The sequence below is a fragment of the Arachis hypogaea genome, chromosome 4 (genome assembly GCF_003086295.3).
Source record: "Arachis hypogaea cultivar Tifrunner chromosome 4, arahy.Tifrunner.gnm2.J5K5, whole genome shotgun sequence".
Classification (NCBI taxonomy): domain Eukaryota; kingdom Viridiplantae; phylum Streptophyta; class Magnoliopsida; order Fabales; family Fabaceae; genus Arachis; species Arachis hypogaea.
The window spans coordinates 104271351-104290206 of record NC_092039.1 but is presented as its reverse complement, the minus strand read 5'-3'; the positions used below and the strand labels follow the sequence as shown (position 1 = coordinate 104290206).

The 18856-nt window shown below is 30.9% G+C and overlaps 1 protein-coding gene across 1 annotated transcript; it reads left to right on the top strand.

The window, feature by feature from the left end:
• The first annotated feature begins 325 nt into the window (after positions 1-325).
• On the top strand, positions 326-18064 carry LOC140184194 (uncharacterized). The gene is made up of 3 exons (XM_072234501.1): positions 326-527; positions 17240-17322; positions 17378-18064. Exons 1-3 carry the CDS (start codon positions 326-328, stop codon positions 18062-18064), a joined length of 972 nt encoding a protein of 323 aa, XP_072090602.1.
• The last annotated feature ends 792 nt before the right edge of the window (positions 18065-18856 follow it).

Here is an 18856-nt window from a genome sequence, read left to right as displayed (position 1 = left end):
TTTTTAAAGGTCGTAATATCTCGCCACCTCTGTTTTATGACTTAAGCATAAGACTTTGTGTGGTAGGGTGTTATAGTCGCCACCATTCGTCGCGCTGCCACCACGCCACGTCGCAGTCGAGGAGTAGAACCGCGAGTGAGAGAGAAGGCGACACAGAGAGAGAGGGTAGCGGGTCTCGAACTGCCGCACCTTCGTCACCGTTCTGCCATGGACTCCATCGATGCCTCTGGGGTAGTGCTTGTCGCCGCCATCCATGGAGAACTGCTGCTGCTACCGTCGAACTGCTGCAACCCGCCGCTGATAGGGGAGTCCGCCACTGAGCTGGATGTCGGGAAGAAAGGAGGTGATGGTGGGGAGAGATGTTGTTGCTGCGGTGGCCGTTGTTGCACAAATGGAGGTGACGGCTGAGCTACCTGCAGCTGTTGGAGCTGCTCTGCCGCCGTTCTGGTCGCCGAATATGGCACGAGTGTTGCCGGCACCGCCGCCGGAGCTGCTGCTACTTACTCAATCATTTCTTCTTGATTTCGGTAAGCATTTTTGTTTCGAAAAACACTTTACTATTTTGTAATCTTACGCTGAGGTTTTGCGGCGTTAAATGCTATAAGATTGAGTTTCGGTTATTATATGTTGCGATTAGAGTTTCTATGGTTGCTGTGAAAGTGGTTTGGAGCTAAGGTTGCAGCTTTCTTAAACTCATTCTATTTCCGAGAATTGTTATAAATTGATATTAATGCGAAATGTATATTTTGTGATTTCGTAAGTTTTATGGATTGGTTTGAGTTACTTTGGACGATTATAATTGTTTGTAGTTGAATTATTGATTATTTGAGAAGATTGAATAATTTGGGTTATTGAATAATTTTTGTTAAATTGGCGATTGCTGAATTGGTTTTTTTGAGATTTCGAAATATTTTGATATTGGAAATGAGTCTGAGTTATTGAAAAGGGTTTGAGACATTGGATTTAGATTGTTGATTTATCAAAAATAATTTCTGAGATTTCAAATTGATTTGAGATATTGGAATTAGTGTGATTTTGGAAATGATTTAAAGGAGTTTGAGGAATGTTTGGATGGAACCCGAAAAGGGTGGCAGAGTCCACTTTCAGGAGAGGTGTTGGCAAAATTGTTATAAAATCTGAGATTTTGTTTGAAATATTATTTAGAAAATTATGAATTTAAGAATTATATTATTTTACTTGAATTATTAAAGGAAATAATGAATTAAGTTTTGAATTGAATTACTGAGAAGAAAAATATGTTTGAGCTTTATTTCTTAAGCAAAGAATGAACTGTGGTTGAGGAAGTGCGAAAAAGAAGATTTGAAAGTGAATGAGATATGTGACTCCAGGTAAGAGGTAGTGGCGTTGTCCACTTGCTCCGAAAATGAGATGAGGAATAAGAATGAAGAAAACTGAGTTTGAATTATGAGATTGAATTGAATGATATTGAGAATGAATTTGAAAATGAAATTGAATTATGATTGAGATATATGTGACTAGATAAGATACAGTGGTGTTATCCAGTTGCTCCGGATAAGAGTTCGTGACTCCGGGTAAGATGCAAGGGTTAAGTTCTGTATTTAAGAAGTTTTTAGAGGGGTAGGATTTGTATTTAAGAAGTTTTGATTAAGTTTATGTATTTATTATTTTGTGAATATAATTATGTGATTAAGTGAATTAAAGTAAAGACTTTTTGATTTCATAACTAAGGATTCAGTTTATATTCTCAAAGGCTCAATATTAAATAATTATAATATTAAATAAACATATTAGAGATAAGTAACGCCTGAGCTTTTAGTACGATCATAAGATGCTAGAAGTAAAGGTGTTACATCTCTAATGCCTCCATCCTCACTCTCCTTATAGATTCCTGAACTCTATTTTTCCATTTTTTTTAATTTTTACACCTTTAGAGACCAGAGGCTAGCACTCCTATTTGTTCCTCGTTCTTCCAATTTTTTTGTTGGCGTTCCTCATGCTACGTCTTTGGCGTTCATCACCTCATGCCTTGTCACTGGAACAACTACAAAGGGAGCTTACTGCTATCTTTTGTTCTGCTACTCACCGCTAGAATAGAACTCTTTCTATCATTTACTCATCGTTCTTTTCTTCTTCTGATCTGTTACTTCTATTTTGATCCATTGGAATAATCTTCCTCCAATCCATTGCCTCTGCTCTATTATTCTCCATAGCCACAAGAAAGCTCTTTTCTGCTTCGTCGAAAGCTCCCTACCTCCGTCTCTTCTTCGCTCTTTAGTTCTGCTAGAGAGCCAGTGCTATAGCCATAATTTATTTTTTCTTTGATTAAATTTTTTATTGCAAGATTTTCTAGAATGATTTATACAATGGTTGATAAATGTCCTAATAGTATTCTGTTTAATTTTTTATTAACTTTTGTTAATTTTATTTTTTTCTTAGTTAATTTTTTGTTATTTTTATATCTTTTTGTGGATATATTCGATCCGATCCTATTCACAAATATGTGAATCAAATAAAATCGGATCTGAACTTTTAAAATGCAGATATTGAATCCGGTTTAATGATTTTAGTGTAGATCGGATCTAAATTTTACTAATATCTAATTCGATCTGCAAACACCTCTAAACCTGCTGAAGGCATCATTTACAGGCCAAGTTGATTTTCAGTCGTATCTCAACGTCCTAAGTTTGTAGACCCCATCAAGTTCTTCTTATATACACTCTTCCACTGCAAATAGAGGTCATTCTTAGTTGTCCAAAATTTTCAACACCCCCAGAGTGCTGACTCCTTTCATTTTCACAAAAGCAAACAAAAGTATAACAAAAAATTAATTTTCTAATATTTTATTTTTGATGACTATTCATGTAAAATTATTTTTATATAAAAAATAATAATTAAAATATAAACATATATTATATCAAATAATTTAGTTAATTAAATTATTGACACAGGCCAAATGTCAGTTTAAAATTTTCACAAAAGAATTACTTCGTTAGTAGTATAGTTCTAAATCAACAAATGATCATAATCATTTGTTGGTTTGGAACTATACTACCGACGAAGTAATTCTTTTTGAGAAACTCTAAACCGACATTTGACCCACATCAAGTTTTTGGCACCGTTGCCGGGGAATCACAATGTGTGTTTGTTATTGGTTATTGTTTATATATTGATATTGTAAATAGTTTGCTTTTTGTTTGCTTGCTTGTTTTTGTTTTGAAGTTTGTTTTCTTTGTTTCTTTTTTGCTTTTGTTTTTATTTTCTCTTTTCACTATGAATTCTCATCCATTTAGTTTCGAGTTTGGTTGTAATTATGTTGCAGGAGATGAAAACTTCAATGATGGTTCACACTATGGGATTGAAAATCAATCAAGGGGGAGCCATTAGTTTGAGTTTTTACCAGGTTTTTGGTTAGAATTCTAGAGAGATAAGCTCTCTCTTCTCTCTAAAAATTAGGGTTTTAGGTTTAGTTTCTCCTTAGTTTAGGTTTCAATTCTTGTTTTGATTTAGTTTTCTTTACTTTTTATTGTTCTAGCATCTTAATTCTTGTAGTTTTACTTGTTATTTAAAAAATTTTGGATTCAGGGATTATATTATTCGACTTCAATTTATTTAGAAAAGAAATGAATTATGTTTTGAGTTTTATTTAGTTAAGAAAAAAATTATACTATTTTAAAGGTGGTTTAGGGGTATTTTGATTGAGTAAATATGAGTTTTATGAAAGAGAACGGATTTAGAGTGATGTCATTTTGAAGGTTTCGGAAAATATTATAAAAAGTGGTTTTGGTTTTAAAGGAGAATGATTTAAGGAAAAGTGATTCTTAGCAACAAGTTGAGGTTGAGGATTCTCTCTCTTGTTACGGTGGGCAAGCGGGGTTGAAGATTCCCTCTCTTGCTACATCGGGGAATTGAATGGAGAAGGTTGAGAATTCACTTCGATTCAATTTTTGGCTGTGGTGTGAATGAGTAAGGTGGAGGATTCCCTATCGTTACATCACAGTCTCTCTTGGATTGGGAGGTTGAGGATTCCCTCTTAGAAGGTTGAGGATTTCCTTCGTGTAGAGACACGATATTTGGGTTAACTACCGGGTGTGTCGGGTTTGGCTATATAACCAACAGATGAGCTCATTGGCCATAGGACAGGCATGTATCACTTGCATTTGTGTGTATTGTTTAGGTGTACATCTTGTGTTTGGATTGCCTATTTGAATAATTGTATCTATATCCCAATTAAACAAATTGTTGTAACTATCCTCTCTATTTGTGTATTCCTTGTATTATTTTGTCTGTGATTGAATAACTAAGAGATCCCTCATGCTGGTGGTGGTGATGCTAAGGGTTATTCCTGATTGTGTTGCCTTGCACCGTTTGAGGTCTGTGATTGATTTAGTTTGAGAACCGAGTATTGGCGAATGAATTGATGATGGTGTTGATTATATGTTGGGCCGGAGGCCGTGATTTGATTTGATTTGGATCGGAGGCCGTGTTTTGACTTTATTTAGGCTGGAGGCCATAACGAGATTTGATATATATTGGGCTAGAGGCCGTAATTGATTATATTATGAGATATTAATTGAGTTTTGAAATTCTTTTAACTATAGAAATAAACTTTGAATTTTTGGATAATAAATTGTTAATGTTTTGAATAGATTCATAAGACAAGCGATAATCACTGTAGTTGAAATCAATTCTTTTCTTATATGTATCCTCTTATGACAATTCTTAAAAACCCTCTGCTTAGAACCAGCGAGGATGATGTTCTCACCCCCTATAGATTTTTCTTTTTAGGACGGATGAAAATTTTAAAGAGTTCATTCTGAGCATCTGATTGTGTTATATATTGTTGTATATATTATAGTTTTTCCTCACCTTTATTATTATATTTTGTAAGAGGGATAGGAGCTGTAATGTTATGTATTCTTATACTATTTACAAGTTAATTATATACAAAGTCTAGTATGTTTGTATGTAAGTATATATATGAGGATTGTGATTGAATTTGGTTATATATGAATGTTTGATTAAGAAAAAGTATTTTCGATTTTTTTTAAGGAAACAGTGATACGATTTTGAAGAACTGAAGATTGACGGTTTAGAAGTTATAGTAAACTCTCGTTGTAAGTATAGTTACTAAACCAAGCAATCAACCTTTCTTACAAACGTTTTGGTTGTCACAAGTAACAAACCCTTTTAAAATTGATAACCGAGTATTCAAACCTCGAGTCGTCTTCTCAAGGAATTGCAGGGAGGTATGTTCTTATTATTAGTTATGGGTTTTGTAAATTGGGGTTTTGAAAGTGGGGAACAAGTAAATTAAAGGACAAATAAAATAAATGATTAATTATAAAATAAACTCTTGGCAAGATATGAAAATTTGGAAGTCCTATCCCAGTTACTCCTATGAGAATGGAAGTTAATCCCACTTAGTTAACCTTTGCGTAAGCAAGGGAAAGTCAAGTGAATTAATTGGTTAGAATTCCCAAGTCCTAGCCAATTCCTAAGGAAAGACTAGAGTTAGTGGAATTCCAGTTAATTAGCCGACATAACAATCAATCATGAATAGTTGATAACTCAAGAGTTTCCAGTTAATCAATTAAAGCCAATAATATAAAAAGCTAAATTAAAATCATAAATATCTGGAATACCTCAAATAACATTCATTCAAAGCAGTCAAATCTAACATGAAAAATATTCATAAGCCAATTGGGCAACATAAATCAAACATAAATAAAAACATTAAAGTATCTCAAAGTAGAAGAAAAATATAAAGTAAAAGAAATATTGAACCTGTGATGAAGAAGAAAAATTGGGAGTTGAAATAATAAAAATTCCTAATTTCTAAAAATCCTAATCATAATCCTGAGAGAGAGGAGAGAACCTCTCTCACTAAAAACTACATCTCAAATTACAAATTATGAGTCGTGAAAGCATAATTATGAATGGATTCATTTCCCCACTTTATAGCCTCTAATCTGTGTTCTATGGACCGAAAACTGGGTCAGAAATAGCCCAGAAGTCGCTGATTGTGAAATCTGGTCCGTACAGGTCGCGGCAAAGTGACGCGGATGCGTCGTCCACGCGTCCGCGCGGATTGAAGTTCGCAGATGCGAGGTGTCCGCGTAAAGCGCGCGTTCGCGTCGCCTATCTGTATGGCCACTACAGCGAATTATATATCAAATCGAAACCCCGGACGTTAGCTTTCCAATGCAAGTGGAACCGCATCATTTGAATCTCTGTAGCTCAAGTTATGATCGTTTTAGTGCGAGAGGGTCAGGCTGACAGCTTTTCAGTTCCTTCAACTTCTTGTATTCCTTCCACTTTCGCATGCTTCATTTCCATCCTCTAAGCCATTCCTGCCCTGTAATTCCTGAAATCACTTAACATACATATCAAGGCATCTAATGGTAATAAAAGAGAATTAAAATAAAAGAAAATAAAAGCCAAAGAAGCATGTTTTCAATCATAGCACAGAATTAGGAAGGAAAATATAAAACATGCAAATCATATGAATAAGTGGGTAAAGAGTTGATAAAATTTACTCAATTAAGCACAAGATAAACCATAAAATAGTAGTTTATCAGGTTTCAAGTTAAAGGCTCATATCTTATTATTATATATATGAGAGACGTCGTAACATTCTCACTATTAGAGTAGCACAACCGAAAGCGTGACATTTTTGTAGTAAGGGTGTTACAATGGTGACCTAGGAAGTGATGTTTCCAACAGTCTTGATAAAACAATTTTCACTCCCTTTCTACCTTCTTGAAAGAGTTCCACCTTCTGACAAGATCCCTCATATTCAGTTTCTTCCTTACAAACTTCTTCTAACTCTTTTTTATCACTCAAATCATATCTCAAAGGTTGCGTAAAGTCTACGTCAACATCCATTTCAAATTCAATGGAGGAAGGTTCATCCAACTCAAAGAAATCATTAGTTGTGTGAAACCTTCGTCAATAATGGGACCTGTCACTTGCTCAACTTCTTCTAAATATTCACTATTCACAATATGCTTTGGAGATTACGCACCATCCTCTTCAACATCAATTTCAAGTTCAATGGAAGAAGACTTGACAGCTTCCACAAAATTATCAAGGTCACTAGTTGGTGTGGAAGTGTCTTCAACCTTGGAACCCACCTCTTGCTCAACTTCTCCTAAATCTTCAACCACTTATTCATTTTTGATCATCTCAACTTTCTCCACTTGCTGCAATACATGCGTCTATTCTCCAATTTTCAATTGAGATTCTAACCTCTCTTTTATGCTTCGTTCTTCAGTTGATTCTCCTCGTTCGCCAACGGGAGTGCCTTGATTGCATGAACGTTGTGAGGCTTAGTGGGCCATAGCTTCGGCTAAAGTAGCCACGAATTTCTCTTGCATCTTTTGGAATTCTTCTTCTCTTAGAAAAAAGCTCGAAGATCTTGTAGTTCTTGAATCAATGGTTGGAGAACTTCATATTAAGGTGAAAAAGAGGGTTCATTATTTGGGAGAAAAGTTTCATAATTGGAAGGTGGTAAGAATATTGAGGTAGTATATATGGGGTTGGTGGTTTGTGGGAGTATTGGTATTGAAATGGTGGTGGTTCTAAGTATGGGTTATATGGCTCATATGATTGTTCTTGAAGTACATATGGTTGGTAATATAGTGGATATGGGTTATAGGAAGGTGTTTGGTAAGATGGGGCTTATAAATAAGGTTGAAAACAATGTTGAGGAGTTGGTTCATATTGGTGTGCATTATAGGGTGGATTGTGATAATTTTCGGATGGAAAAAATTGATACGGATACCATGGAGTCCATTCATAAGAGCGCGATTCTTCTCTAGATTGACTTCTAATCCCATAGCGTGTACCATCATTGAAGTTCTCATTTCCTGGAACATAGTTAGAACCAAACTCGTAGCCAAAATGGTAAGAATTCATGGTAAAAAGAGAAAATAAAACAAAAGCTAATAAGAAACAATAAAAACAAACTCCTAAAACTAGCAAAAGCAAGCAAACAATCAAAAACAAGATATTCGCAATGTTCACATATGAACAATAACCAGTAACAAGCACATATTAGAATTCCTCGGCAACGACATCAAAAACTTGACGCGGGCCAGTCGGTTTAAAATTTTCACAAAAGAGTTACTTCGTCAGTAGTATAGTTCCAAAACAACAAATGACCCATGTCAACATTTAATTTGTTTGTCACGAATGCAAACCAATTAAAATACGAGAGTAATAGATCTCGGGTCGTCTCTCAAAGAAATTGTAGTGAGGTTTGCGTATTATCAGTTATGAGAATAAGGGTTTTCAAAAGCAATGATAAGAAAATAAATTGCAAGAAAGTAAAGTTAACATCTAAAGGAATATAAATGCTAAAAGATACTCCTGGCAATGATTGAGAGTCAAGGCTTCCTAACTATTCATTGACTACAAGCATGTTGATTACCTAGAGTTAATATTATTTCGTCATCTCCTACATCGGGAGAAAGTCAAATAAACATAGTTGATATTAATCCATAGGTCTTACTAGTCAATGGAAACAAGAATAACTAACAACTCTAAATCACCAATCAATATTGGACATCAACGACTCTTATGTCACTAACCACGACATGACAATTATAAAATCAAACCCAATTAGTCAACCTCTAAATAGTGAGATAAGTCAACTGGGTTTAATCAATCTCAATCCATAGGTCTTATAATGGAAACGAGATTAATTAAAATTTCTAAATTATCAATCAATTCGGATATTAGTGGCTCAAGGTCACCTGAAATACTCAATTCCAAGTCAAGAGTATAAAAATCTATCCTAAAATTAAGAGAAGCATTTTCACAAACATTTGGAAGGCATAAAAGTAAAACATGGTAAAATTACAAGAATAATAAATCTACAACTACCAAATGCAAGAAAGCAATAGCAACAAATAAAAAGGAACAACAATAAGCATAAAAACATAAATTGCATTAAGGAAATCAAAATTCAACAAAGAGTTCATAAAAATGAGAGTAACAAAATAAAGGAAATAACAAGTAAAACAATAACAAGTAAAGATAACTAAATCAAAATAAGAATTAAAACCTAAACTAAGGATAAAAGTAACCCTAATTTCTAGAGAGAAGAGTGCAAAAACTTGAACTATTGCTCCCTTTTGATCTTCCTTGAGAATTGCATCAAATACTTCAGAAATAAGTTGAATTGGGTCCAAGAAAGTCTTGAAATCGCGACCCACGTATTCACTTAAGTGAAATCACGTGCTGATAGTCATGCGTACATGCAAATTGGCGATTTTCCAAAAGATGCGTACGCGCAACTTGAAAATCATGTGTACGCATGATTGATACGTACGCATGGCCATGAGGAACTCCAATCTTCATTTCTTCATGAATTCTCCCATTTTACATGCTTTTTTTTCACTCTTTCAAGTCATCCTTGTCTTCTAAGCCTAAAATCACTCAACAAATACATCAAGGTATCGAATGGAATATAAGTGAATTAAATTTAGCAATTTAAGAGCCTAAAAAACATATTTTTAATCATTAACCACAATTAGAAGAAATTCATAAAATAAATTACACTATTTCAGTGAATAAATATAAGATAAGTTAATAAAATTCACTCATTTCAATTCAAAATTTACCATAAAATTAGTTTATCAATTATCTAATAATTTATGCTTGTAATCACTTTTTATTTTTATTTTCATAGTGTTAGTTTTAGTATTTTTATAATATGATAAATAAGCGTTGTACATCAAAACTCAACCATACTAATAAGACATTATGTATAGAAATATGTGCTTGGTGTCTCATAAAAATTATTATATTATTGTAAACAAATTTAGTTATTTTTTATTATAAATTTAATTATTCTATTATGACACATTTGATTATTGTGATAGTTAATTATTTTATTAAAAAATATATAAATTAATATACATAAATATGAATAAATATGTAATAATTAATACAGTGATTGATTTTTAGTATATATATATATATATATATATATATATATATATATATATATACTATTTTGATATAGTAAAAATATTAAGTGTTTCAATAATATTACAAAAAGATTAGAACACTTTTCTTATGTTTACACATAATATTATTATATTTTTAAAATATTAACTAACACAACAAATTAATTACTAGATAAAGTTATTTTAATTATCCTTTTTATAAGCAATACTTGAATTTGGGTTTCTCAATATGCCTAGAAATAATTAAATGATAAATATCCAATCGATATACAAGAAAATTCTTTTAGTTCAAATTTTACTCAAACACGTGAATTAAATTGTTCATAAATCTTGTGTAAATTATAAATTAGAGATAATATTCAATTTGATTCTTGAATTTACATACGAGTTTAAATTTAGTTCTTAAAATTTTAATTACTTTTATTTAATCTTTAAACTTTACGAATGTGATTCATATTAGTCTTTAAAACAATTTTTGACGCACAGTTATTAACGAAACGCTGACGTTAACAGTCGGATACCACGTTAAACTTTGTAAAATGATATTGTTTTAGTTTTGACACTCAAATAGCCAAAAAAATATATATCGTTGTGGTTTCTATTGAAATTTTTCTCTTAGAGCAAGTGATATGACGTTATTTTTTGGCTATTTAAACACTAAAATCAAAACTGCATTATTTTACAGGTTCCAACATGACATCTAACTGTTTATATCAAATTATCCATATTCTATTAACATTTTTGTATCGAAAATTGTTCTAGAAACTAATGTAAATCATACTTGCAAAATTTTGAGATTAATAAAGACAATTAAAACTTTAAGAACTAAATTAAAATTCGCGTACAAGTTCAAAAATAAAATTAAATAATAACTCTATTTTTTTTAGAATATATTATCCGTCTTTAAAATATTTTTGATAGTTTACTCTATTCCAATGTATAACTTCAACCAAATGCTTTAAAGATATTCTCACATAAACATTATGCAAAACCATTATATAAATCTATATATATATCTACTTAATATACTAAAATTGGATTTTTTTCCTAACTTTGTGAGAGTGAAGTGTCACTTCATCGTGAATTTATTTTTCTCCAAAATGATTACACTATTCTCTCTTTTAAATTTATTTTAAAAAAATATCTTTAATTAATATAATTATATTATAATTGATATTTAATAAATGATACATAATTATACTAATTTAAAAAATTGTCTTTATTACAATCATATCAGATCAATATTTAATGTATTATTAAATTATTTATTAATTACCAATTAAAAATATTTTTGATCATTTTATTTATAATAATAATAATAATAATAATAATAATAATAATAATAATAATATGTCTAATTTATTGAAAATGTATATTACTAAAACCGATTAATATAAAAAAAGCTAATAACCTTTTGAATGAAATATGTTAAAAATTTTAACCTAAAATAATTATATCATTAATATCAAGTGATACTAATAAATATTTATAGAAAAATATTTAAAAAATATATATTTAAATTATAATAATATTGATAAAATATAACCTTTAACCTTTTATCTTTCACGTGATATATTTTAAACTTTTAATTAAAATATAACCTTTCATGATATATTACAAATAATCGGATTATAAATTATATCACGTGATAACTATAATTTTAACCACATTAAATACCAAAGATATTTATCAAGATATTTATTAATTTTAACAAATATTTCGATCAGGTATTTTTATTCATATATTACTAAACGATATATGTTATGAATTTTATATTATATGAATTTTATAATCTTATTCCCAAGGAAGAAAAATATATACTAATAAAATATTTTAGAGAAATATCATTTTTTAAAATATATACTAATTATGTGTCACTTCGTGAATCTATTTTTTTTCCATGATTGCACTATTCTTTCTTTAAAATTTATTTAAAAAAATATCTTTAATTAATATAATTATATTATAATTAGTATTTAATGAATGATACATAATTATACTAATTTAAGAAATCGTCTTTATTATAATTATATTATATCAATATTTAATGTATTATTAAATTATTTATCAATTATCAATTGAAAATATTTTTAATCATAAAATTTTTAACAATCATTTCAATTTTCTCGATCATGCTGATATATTGATGAGATAAACAAATGAAAATTTTAACTTATTTGGTACATAGTTAATTTGTATTATTATTGTGTTGTTCATTTATTTGCCCTTAATTTCATGTTTTTAATTCGATTTTTTTTCAATTAGATGTTATTGGACTCTTGATCGGAAAAAAAAAATTTATATCATGGTCAAAAGCAGGAAAAAATGGTCATTATATTGTGGTTGATCTCCATAATTTATAGTATGTGAAGATTTAAAATCTTACAATTAAAATTTATTTTATAACAATTATCTATTTATACGCAAAAAAAATTTATTTTTTTATTATATATTACTACTTATTTTTTTTAATTTTCGCTTTTATTTAGAAATGAAAAAAAATAAGATGCACATTGTGAGATCAATTTGCAACTCAATTACTCAATTATCTACGTGATCACTAAGAAACCGAATACATACTTATCCAATTATCTACTCAATCATGGTCCATGCGGTCATTTAAATAGTAAGAGCCAATGCATGATCAATGATAAATGCTTAAAGTTTTTTCCCAAAGCCTTCAAAGATAGGACAATTATTGACGAAGCAGGCTTTTCAAAATATCAGAGAAGAAATGATGGGCGAACTGTATCAAAAAAAATTGTTGAGGTTGACAACTCCTTCATAGTTCCATACAATGTCGGTCTTCTTCTAAAATTTGGATGTCACATCAATGTTAAGTATACTTGTTAAAATTCAGCAATCAAATATCTGTTCAAATATCTTCACAAGGGTAATGATAGGGTGACAGCTACATTTTATTAAAACAATAGATCTCATATAGATGAAATATGTAATTATTATTATTATTGTAGAAATATATCAGCATGTGAAGCTGCATGGAGATTGTTTAGTTATCCTATTCAATTGAAGGAACCAACAGTAATAAGATTGCCATTCCATCTTCCCGATGATATGCCGATTGTCTACAAAGATACTGATACAATTCAGTTGGTTGTTGAGACTTCTTTTTGAGAATCAATAAAAAGAGATGGGCGAGCCTTCATTAGCTGACTTGCTCCTTTCTGAGGATCGAAAGGACTTATTCTAGCATGCCCATTCAAGTCCCAGCAAATGCCCGTGCTTCTTTTGGACTTATGCTCGAAAATGGTGGTCAGAAAGTCCTTCCTGACGGCTATATGTTGGCAACCACGAAGAACAAGAGGAATTCTTTTGGCTAAAAATTGACTACTAGCTTTTTAAAGGAGAGAAAGTCTTGATAGGAGAAAGTGGTGCTATACGCTATAAGAGAGAGCTAAAAAGAGGTGGACTGGACTTGCTTAAGCTTGAGTTCTTTCATAGGAAGTGAAACGAAAGTTTTCATGATCTTGATGTATGCTTCCGCCTTCAAAATGAAGTGAAAACGTGAATCTACGAGCGTAGGATAAGATAGCCAGCCACAGGTTCCCCTACAAACTATTCGAGCTATAATTTCTTATTGTTCTGATCCAGTTCGCCTTACTCTAGTTACCTAAACCGCTTATCAATGGGTATTAGGCATATGCATTTTCATCTTCGATTCCACACTTATCTGAGGGGAGAAGAGGGTTGATCTTGATTCAAATCAAATGAAGCCCATAATGATACAAGAAATCTGACTTATTTTGAGTTTTCAACAAAATTTGTTTCAAATGGAGAGCATCATATATGGACTCATAGAAAGTAAGGCTATGCCATAGGAAGGATATCTCATATATCATCAATGAATAAGGAAGCTTACTATCTAAAGCTAGTTTTGAACATTCAAAAGGGATGTACGAGTTTCAGTTATCTAAGAACAGTTGATGGTGTGGTTTATGACTCATTCAAAGATGCATGTTATGCACTAGGACTGTTGCAAGATGACAAAGAATTTATTGATGCAATCTCTGAAGTAGGAATATGGCACTCTGTAACTTTTCTAAGGAGATTTTTTATTGTTTTATTAACATCAAATAACATGAGTAGACCAAATTTTGTTTGGCAAAAGACTTGAAACTTTCTCTCTGATAATATACTATATGAACAAAGAAGATTATTGCAAATAGAAAGTAACTATAGCCTATTATAAATTTTTATGGCCATGATAGAATTCAATTTAGCCTATAATTATGACAAAAATATTGGATAAAGAATTTTAAGAGTGATGTTCTTTAACAAAATGCCTTTTTTGGGAGTAAAATTATCATACATATGGAAAAAATTGTTTATTAGTGTTCACTTTAACTTTTTCTCTTTCTCTGATAATATTTAGAAAATATAATAAAATAAAATATATTAAAAACTATTACTCAAAAATTGGATTATATATATATATATATATATATATATATATATATTAATTTCATACTTACTTTACTTCCTCCTCTTAATACATATTTTGATTCATTGCCGTAAATCATATCTACTTCATCTAAGAAACCATAACTAAATCCACATACTTTCAATACTTACATTTGCATAAGTTGTCTGTGTGCTTATATATATATATATATATATATATATATATATATATATATATATATATATATATATATATCCAAGTTAATCACAACAATAATTTTTAAAAGGACATGTTATTAATGAAGTATTTTTTAAACCAAAAACAAGGAATCTTATTTATCATTCAACAATGAATTTTAAACTTTTTTTGTCAAAGACTTATTTAATAATTTTTCAAATAATTATGTTATTTTAAATTAAAAAAAATACAGATTTGATGGTGTTAGAAGTCCAAATAAAAGATATTGCACTTGCAAAAATTGAAAATTTACTCCAGTCAAATGGCAAGTCATTGAAAGAATATTGTGGAATGTCATATCCTCCAGAAAATTTGGTGTCCATCTTAGAAGATAGAATTATAATGGAAGAGTTGAGCTTTGACGTTAATTCTCTTGCGAGTGAACTAGGTGGGTATTTAGAAAAGCTAACTGAGGAGTGATAAACCCCAATTTTGTGGTTTATCTTGTGCTTATTTTAGGGGAATTTTATCATCTTTTTTCACATTTATTCAATAAAATAGCATAGTTTTGTAATTCTCCATTAATTTGTGCTTAAGTGTAAAAATATGCTTTTTAGGCCTTTAATTGGTAATTTTAATTCACCTTTGATTCCATTAGAAGACTTGATGTGTTTGTTGAGTGATTTCAGGATGAAAAGGACTAGGAATGGGTCAAAGGAGTGAAGAGAAAAGCATGCAAAGTGGAGAATTCAATGAAAAACAAGAATTTGGAGTGCACATGCCAACACGCACGCGTAACAGACGCGCACGCGTGGATATGATGTCGCATGGCGACGCGTACACGTGACATATGACACGTACGCGTGGATGAAAAATACCAAGCAACGCGCACGCGTGACCCACGCGTACGCGTCACTGCTCGCACGTGACCTCATTAAAGTGAAAACGTTGGGGGTGATTTATGAGCTATCCAGGCCCACATCCAACTGATTCCAGAGGCTATTTCATGCAGAATTGAAGATTGGGCAAAGGGAGAGCACTTAGTTGTAGGATTAGCATCCTGTAGGTTAGTTTTCTAGAGAGAGAAGCTCCCTCTTCTCTCTAGAATTAAGGTTCTTAGGATATTTTGCATACTAGATCTAGGGTTCAATTGTTGTTTTCATCTTGTTTTTTCTACAATTTCTTGTTTCTACACTCTAATTCTCTTAGTTCTCTTGTTAATTTATCTTTTATGCCTCCTTTTATATTTATGAATACTCATGTTGGATTTGGATCTCGTTTAATGCAAATTGATGATTGATGCTCTTTTATTGCTGATTTGAGTTGTGAATTTTACTTTTCTTGCAATTGGTAGTTGTTAGATTTTACTAATTCTTGTCATTTACCATGCTTTCCTTTTGTGCCTTCTAAGTGTTTGACAAAATGATTGGTTGGATGTTAGAATAGTTTTTTTTAGCATTCTTGGCTAGGAAGGAGGAATTAGGCAATCTTGAGTCATAAATACCCAATTTAAATTGGTGATCTAGAGTTGTTAGCTAGTATTGTTTCCATTAACTCTAATCTCTTGCTAATTCACTTAGTAAGTTGATTAGGACATTTGGATTGAGATTAGCTGGTCTTATTAGACTTTCTTCGAGTGTAAAAATAATATGATACCTTCTTCCATTGTCAAGATGACGTAATAAGATAAATTCTTGTTAATGATTGCTATCATTAGTGACTAGGATGGAAAGCCTAAGTTTTCAATTCTTACCATGAATGTCTCTCTTTATTAATTGTCTTCTTTAATTGCTTACTTGATTTACTTTTCTTGCCCATTTAATTTCTTGCCCCTTTTATAAATCAAACCCCTTGTTCCTTCATAGCCAATAATTGACCACTTCATTACAATTCCTTGTGAGACGACCCGAGATTTAAATACGTCAGTTAATTTTCATTGGAGTTTGTACATGTGACAAAACCAAATTAAATTTGATTTGAGAGTTATTTGTTGGTTTGGAGCTATACTTACAATGAAGTTCTTATTTCTATAAGAGAAACTCTTAACCAATGATAAATCTCCGTATCAATGAGCAGAAACTTGCATACGATCAAATAATTGGTGCTGTTAGCGGTAATATGGGTGGACTTTTCTTCTTATATGGTCAAGGTGGTTGTGGAAAAATATTCTTATGGTCAATTATATCATGCTCAATTAGGTCTAAAGGAGGTATAGTTTTAAATGTTGCTTCGAGTGGGATTACTGCACTTCTGTTGCCTAATAGAAAAAATGCACATTCAAGGTTTAAAATTCCTTTGACCATAAATGAAGATTCTTTGTGTAGCATTAAATAGGGAAGTCCTCTTACAAGGTTAATAACTAAGGCCAAATTAATCATATGGGATGAAACTCCAATGATAAATAAGTATTGTTACGAAGCTTTAGACAAATGTCTCACAGACATCTTGAGGTGCTCAACTTCGTATAACGATCATTTGCCATTTGGAGGTAAAGTTGTTATTCTTAGAGAAGATTTTTGACAAATTTTACCTGTGATTCCTAGAGGCTCAAGGCAAGATATAATTCATTCTTCTATTAATTCTTCATATTTGTGGCATAACTGTAAGATTCTGAAGCTTACAAAAAATATGAGATTATCACTGAGTGAAAACAACAACATACAAAAACTCAAAAATTTTGCAGAATGGCTACTCAAAATTGGTGATGATTTGGCTGGTGATACAACAGATGGTGAATTGATCGTTCATATACCATCTGATATTTTGGTTAAGAACTCTGAGACAGCTTTGGATGACCTCATTGATGATTTTGTGTATCCAGATGTTATCCAATTTATCCATTGAAAATTATTTCAAGGATAGAGCAATTCTTGCACCAACTCTGGATTGTGTCACTGATGTCAACAATAAGATGACTGCAGGGTTACCAAGACATGAAAGAGACTACTTAAGTTCTGACTTTGTGTGTGCTGAGGAGGAAAATATAGAATTTGAGTTAGATGCTTTCTTACTGAAGATTCTAAATGGAATAAATTATTCAGGTCTACCACCACACAAGTTGATTGTGAAGGTTGGCGCTCCTGTTATGTTGCTGTTGAATATAGACCAAACTAATAGTTTGTGCAATAGAACGAGAATGCAAGTTAGAAGAATGGGAAATCATGTGATAGAATGCAAGACTTTAATCGGTAACAAAGCTGAAAGTATTGTTCTTATCCCAAGACTGAATCTAATTCCAAATAATAAAACATTACTGGTCAGATTTCAAAGAAGACAATTCTCAATTATTATGTCATTCGCAATGACAATAAATAAGTCTCAGGGAGAAACTCTATCGAAAGTTGGAATATACCTTCCAAGGCCATTTTTCACCCATGGTCAATTATATGTTGCGTTATCAAGGGTAACAACTAAAGATGGTCTGCGAGTGCTATTGCAAAATTACGGGCACTTGGAAGATAACTACACGATGAATGTGGTATATAGAGAAGTTTTTGAGAACCTATAATGAAAAGGTAATAACGAAATCTCTAACTTAAATTTATTTATTTATTAAAATTTATTACTATCTATTAAAAAAATTAACAAATTATAGGTGCTAATGGATAATGCATTCTTATTGTACATTAATAGATTGAAAATATTAAAATTATCATAAAAATCCGTATTATTTTATTCTCCTGATAAATAATTTTATAATTACGTTAATTATATAATTTTATATACTAAAATTGATATAGTGTTGTTTCGGGTAGATATTTTACAGGCATCAAAGGATAGCATTGAGTTGATATTCAATGAGTTTAAATTATTTATTGTTTATTGCAGAACTTTTTGCATTAGGATTCTCTATTAATTTGTTATTTATTTTGAGTTTATTTTGATATGTTTTTACTTCACAGTAAATCAACATATAAAACTTTGTTGATGGATTTAAGTATTACTAGATTATTTATAGTCAATACTAATATTGGTTAATAACTATTTTATCATTAATACAATTAATACTATATTAAGAAAATATAATACATAACATGTTATTTTTTATTAATTAAAAAAATTATAATTCAAATTAATTTTAACACAATAACTTAAAATTTTAATTTCAATCTTATCACATGCATAATATGAAATATTACACTTGTATATTCTAATTTTGGGTCACACTAGCGTATAGACGTAAGTTTATAGAGATTTTTCTTTGTTTGACATGTGTTGCAGATTTTAGAAATGAGAACTTTGGATTGATGGCGGTCACAGACATAGCTTAGCCCGTTCTTATTATGGGGTGATATGATTT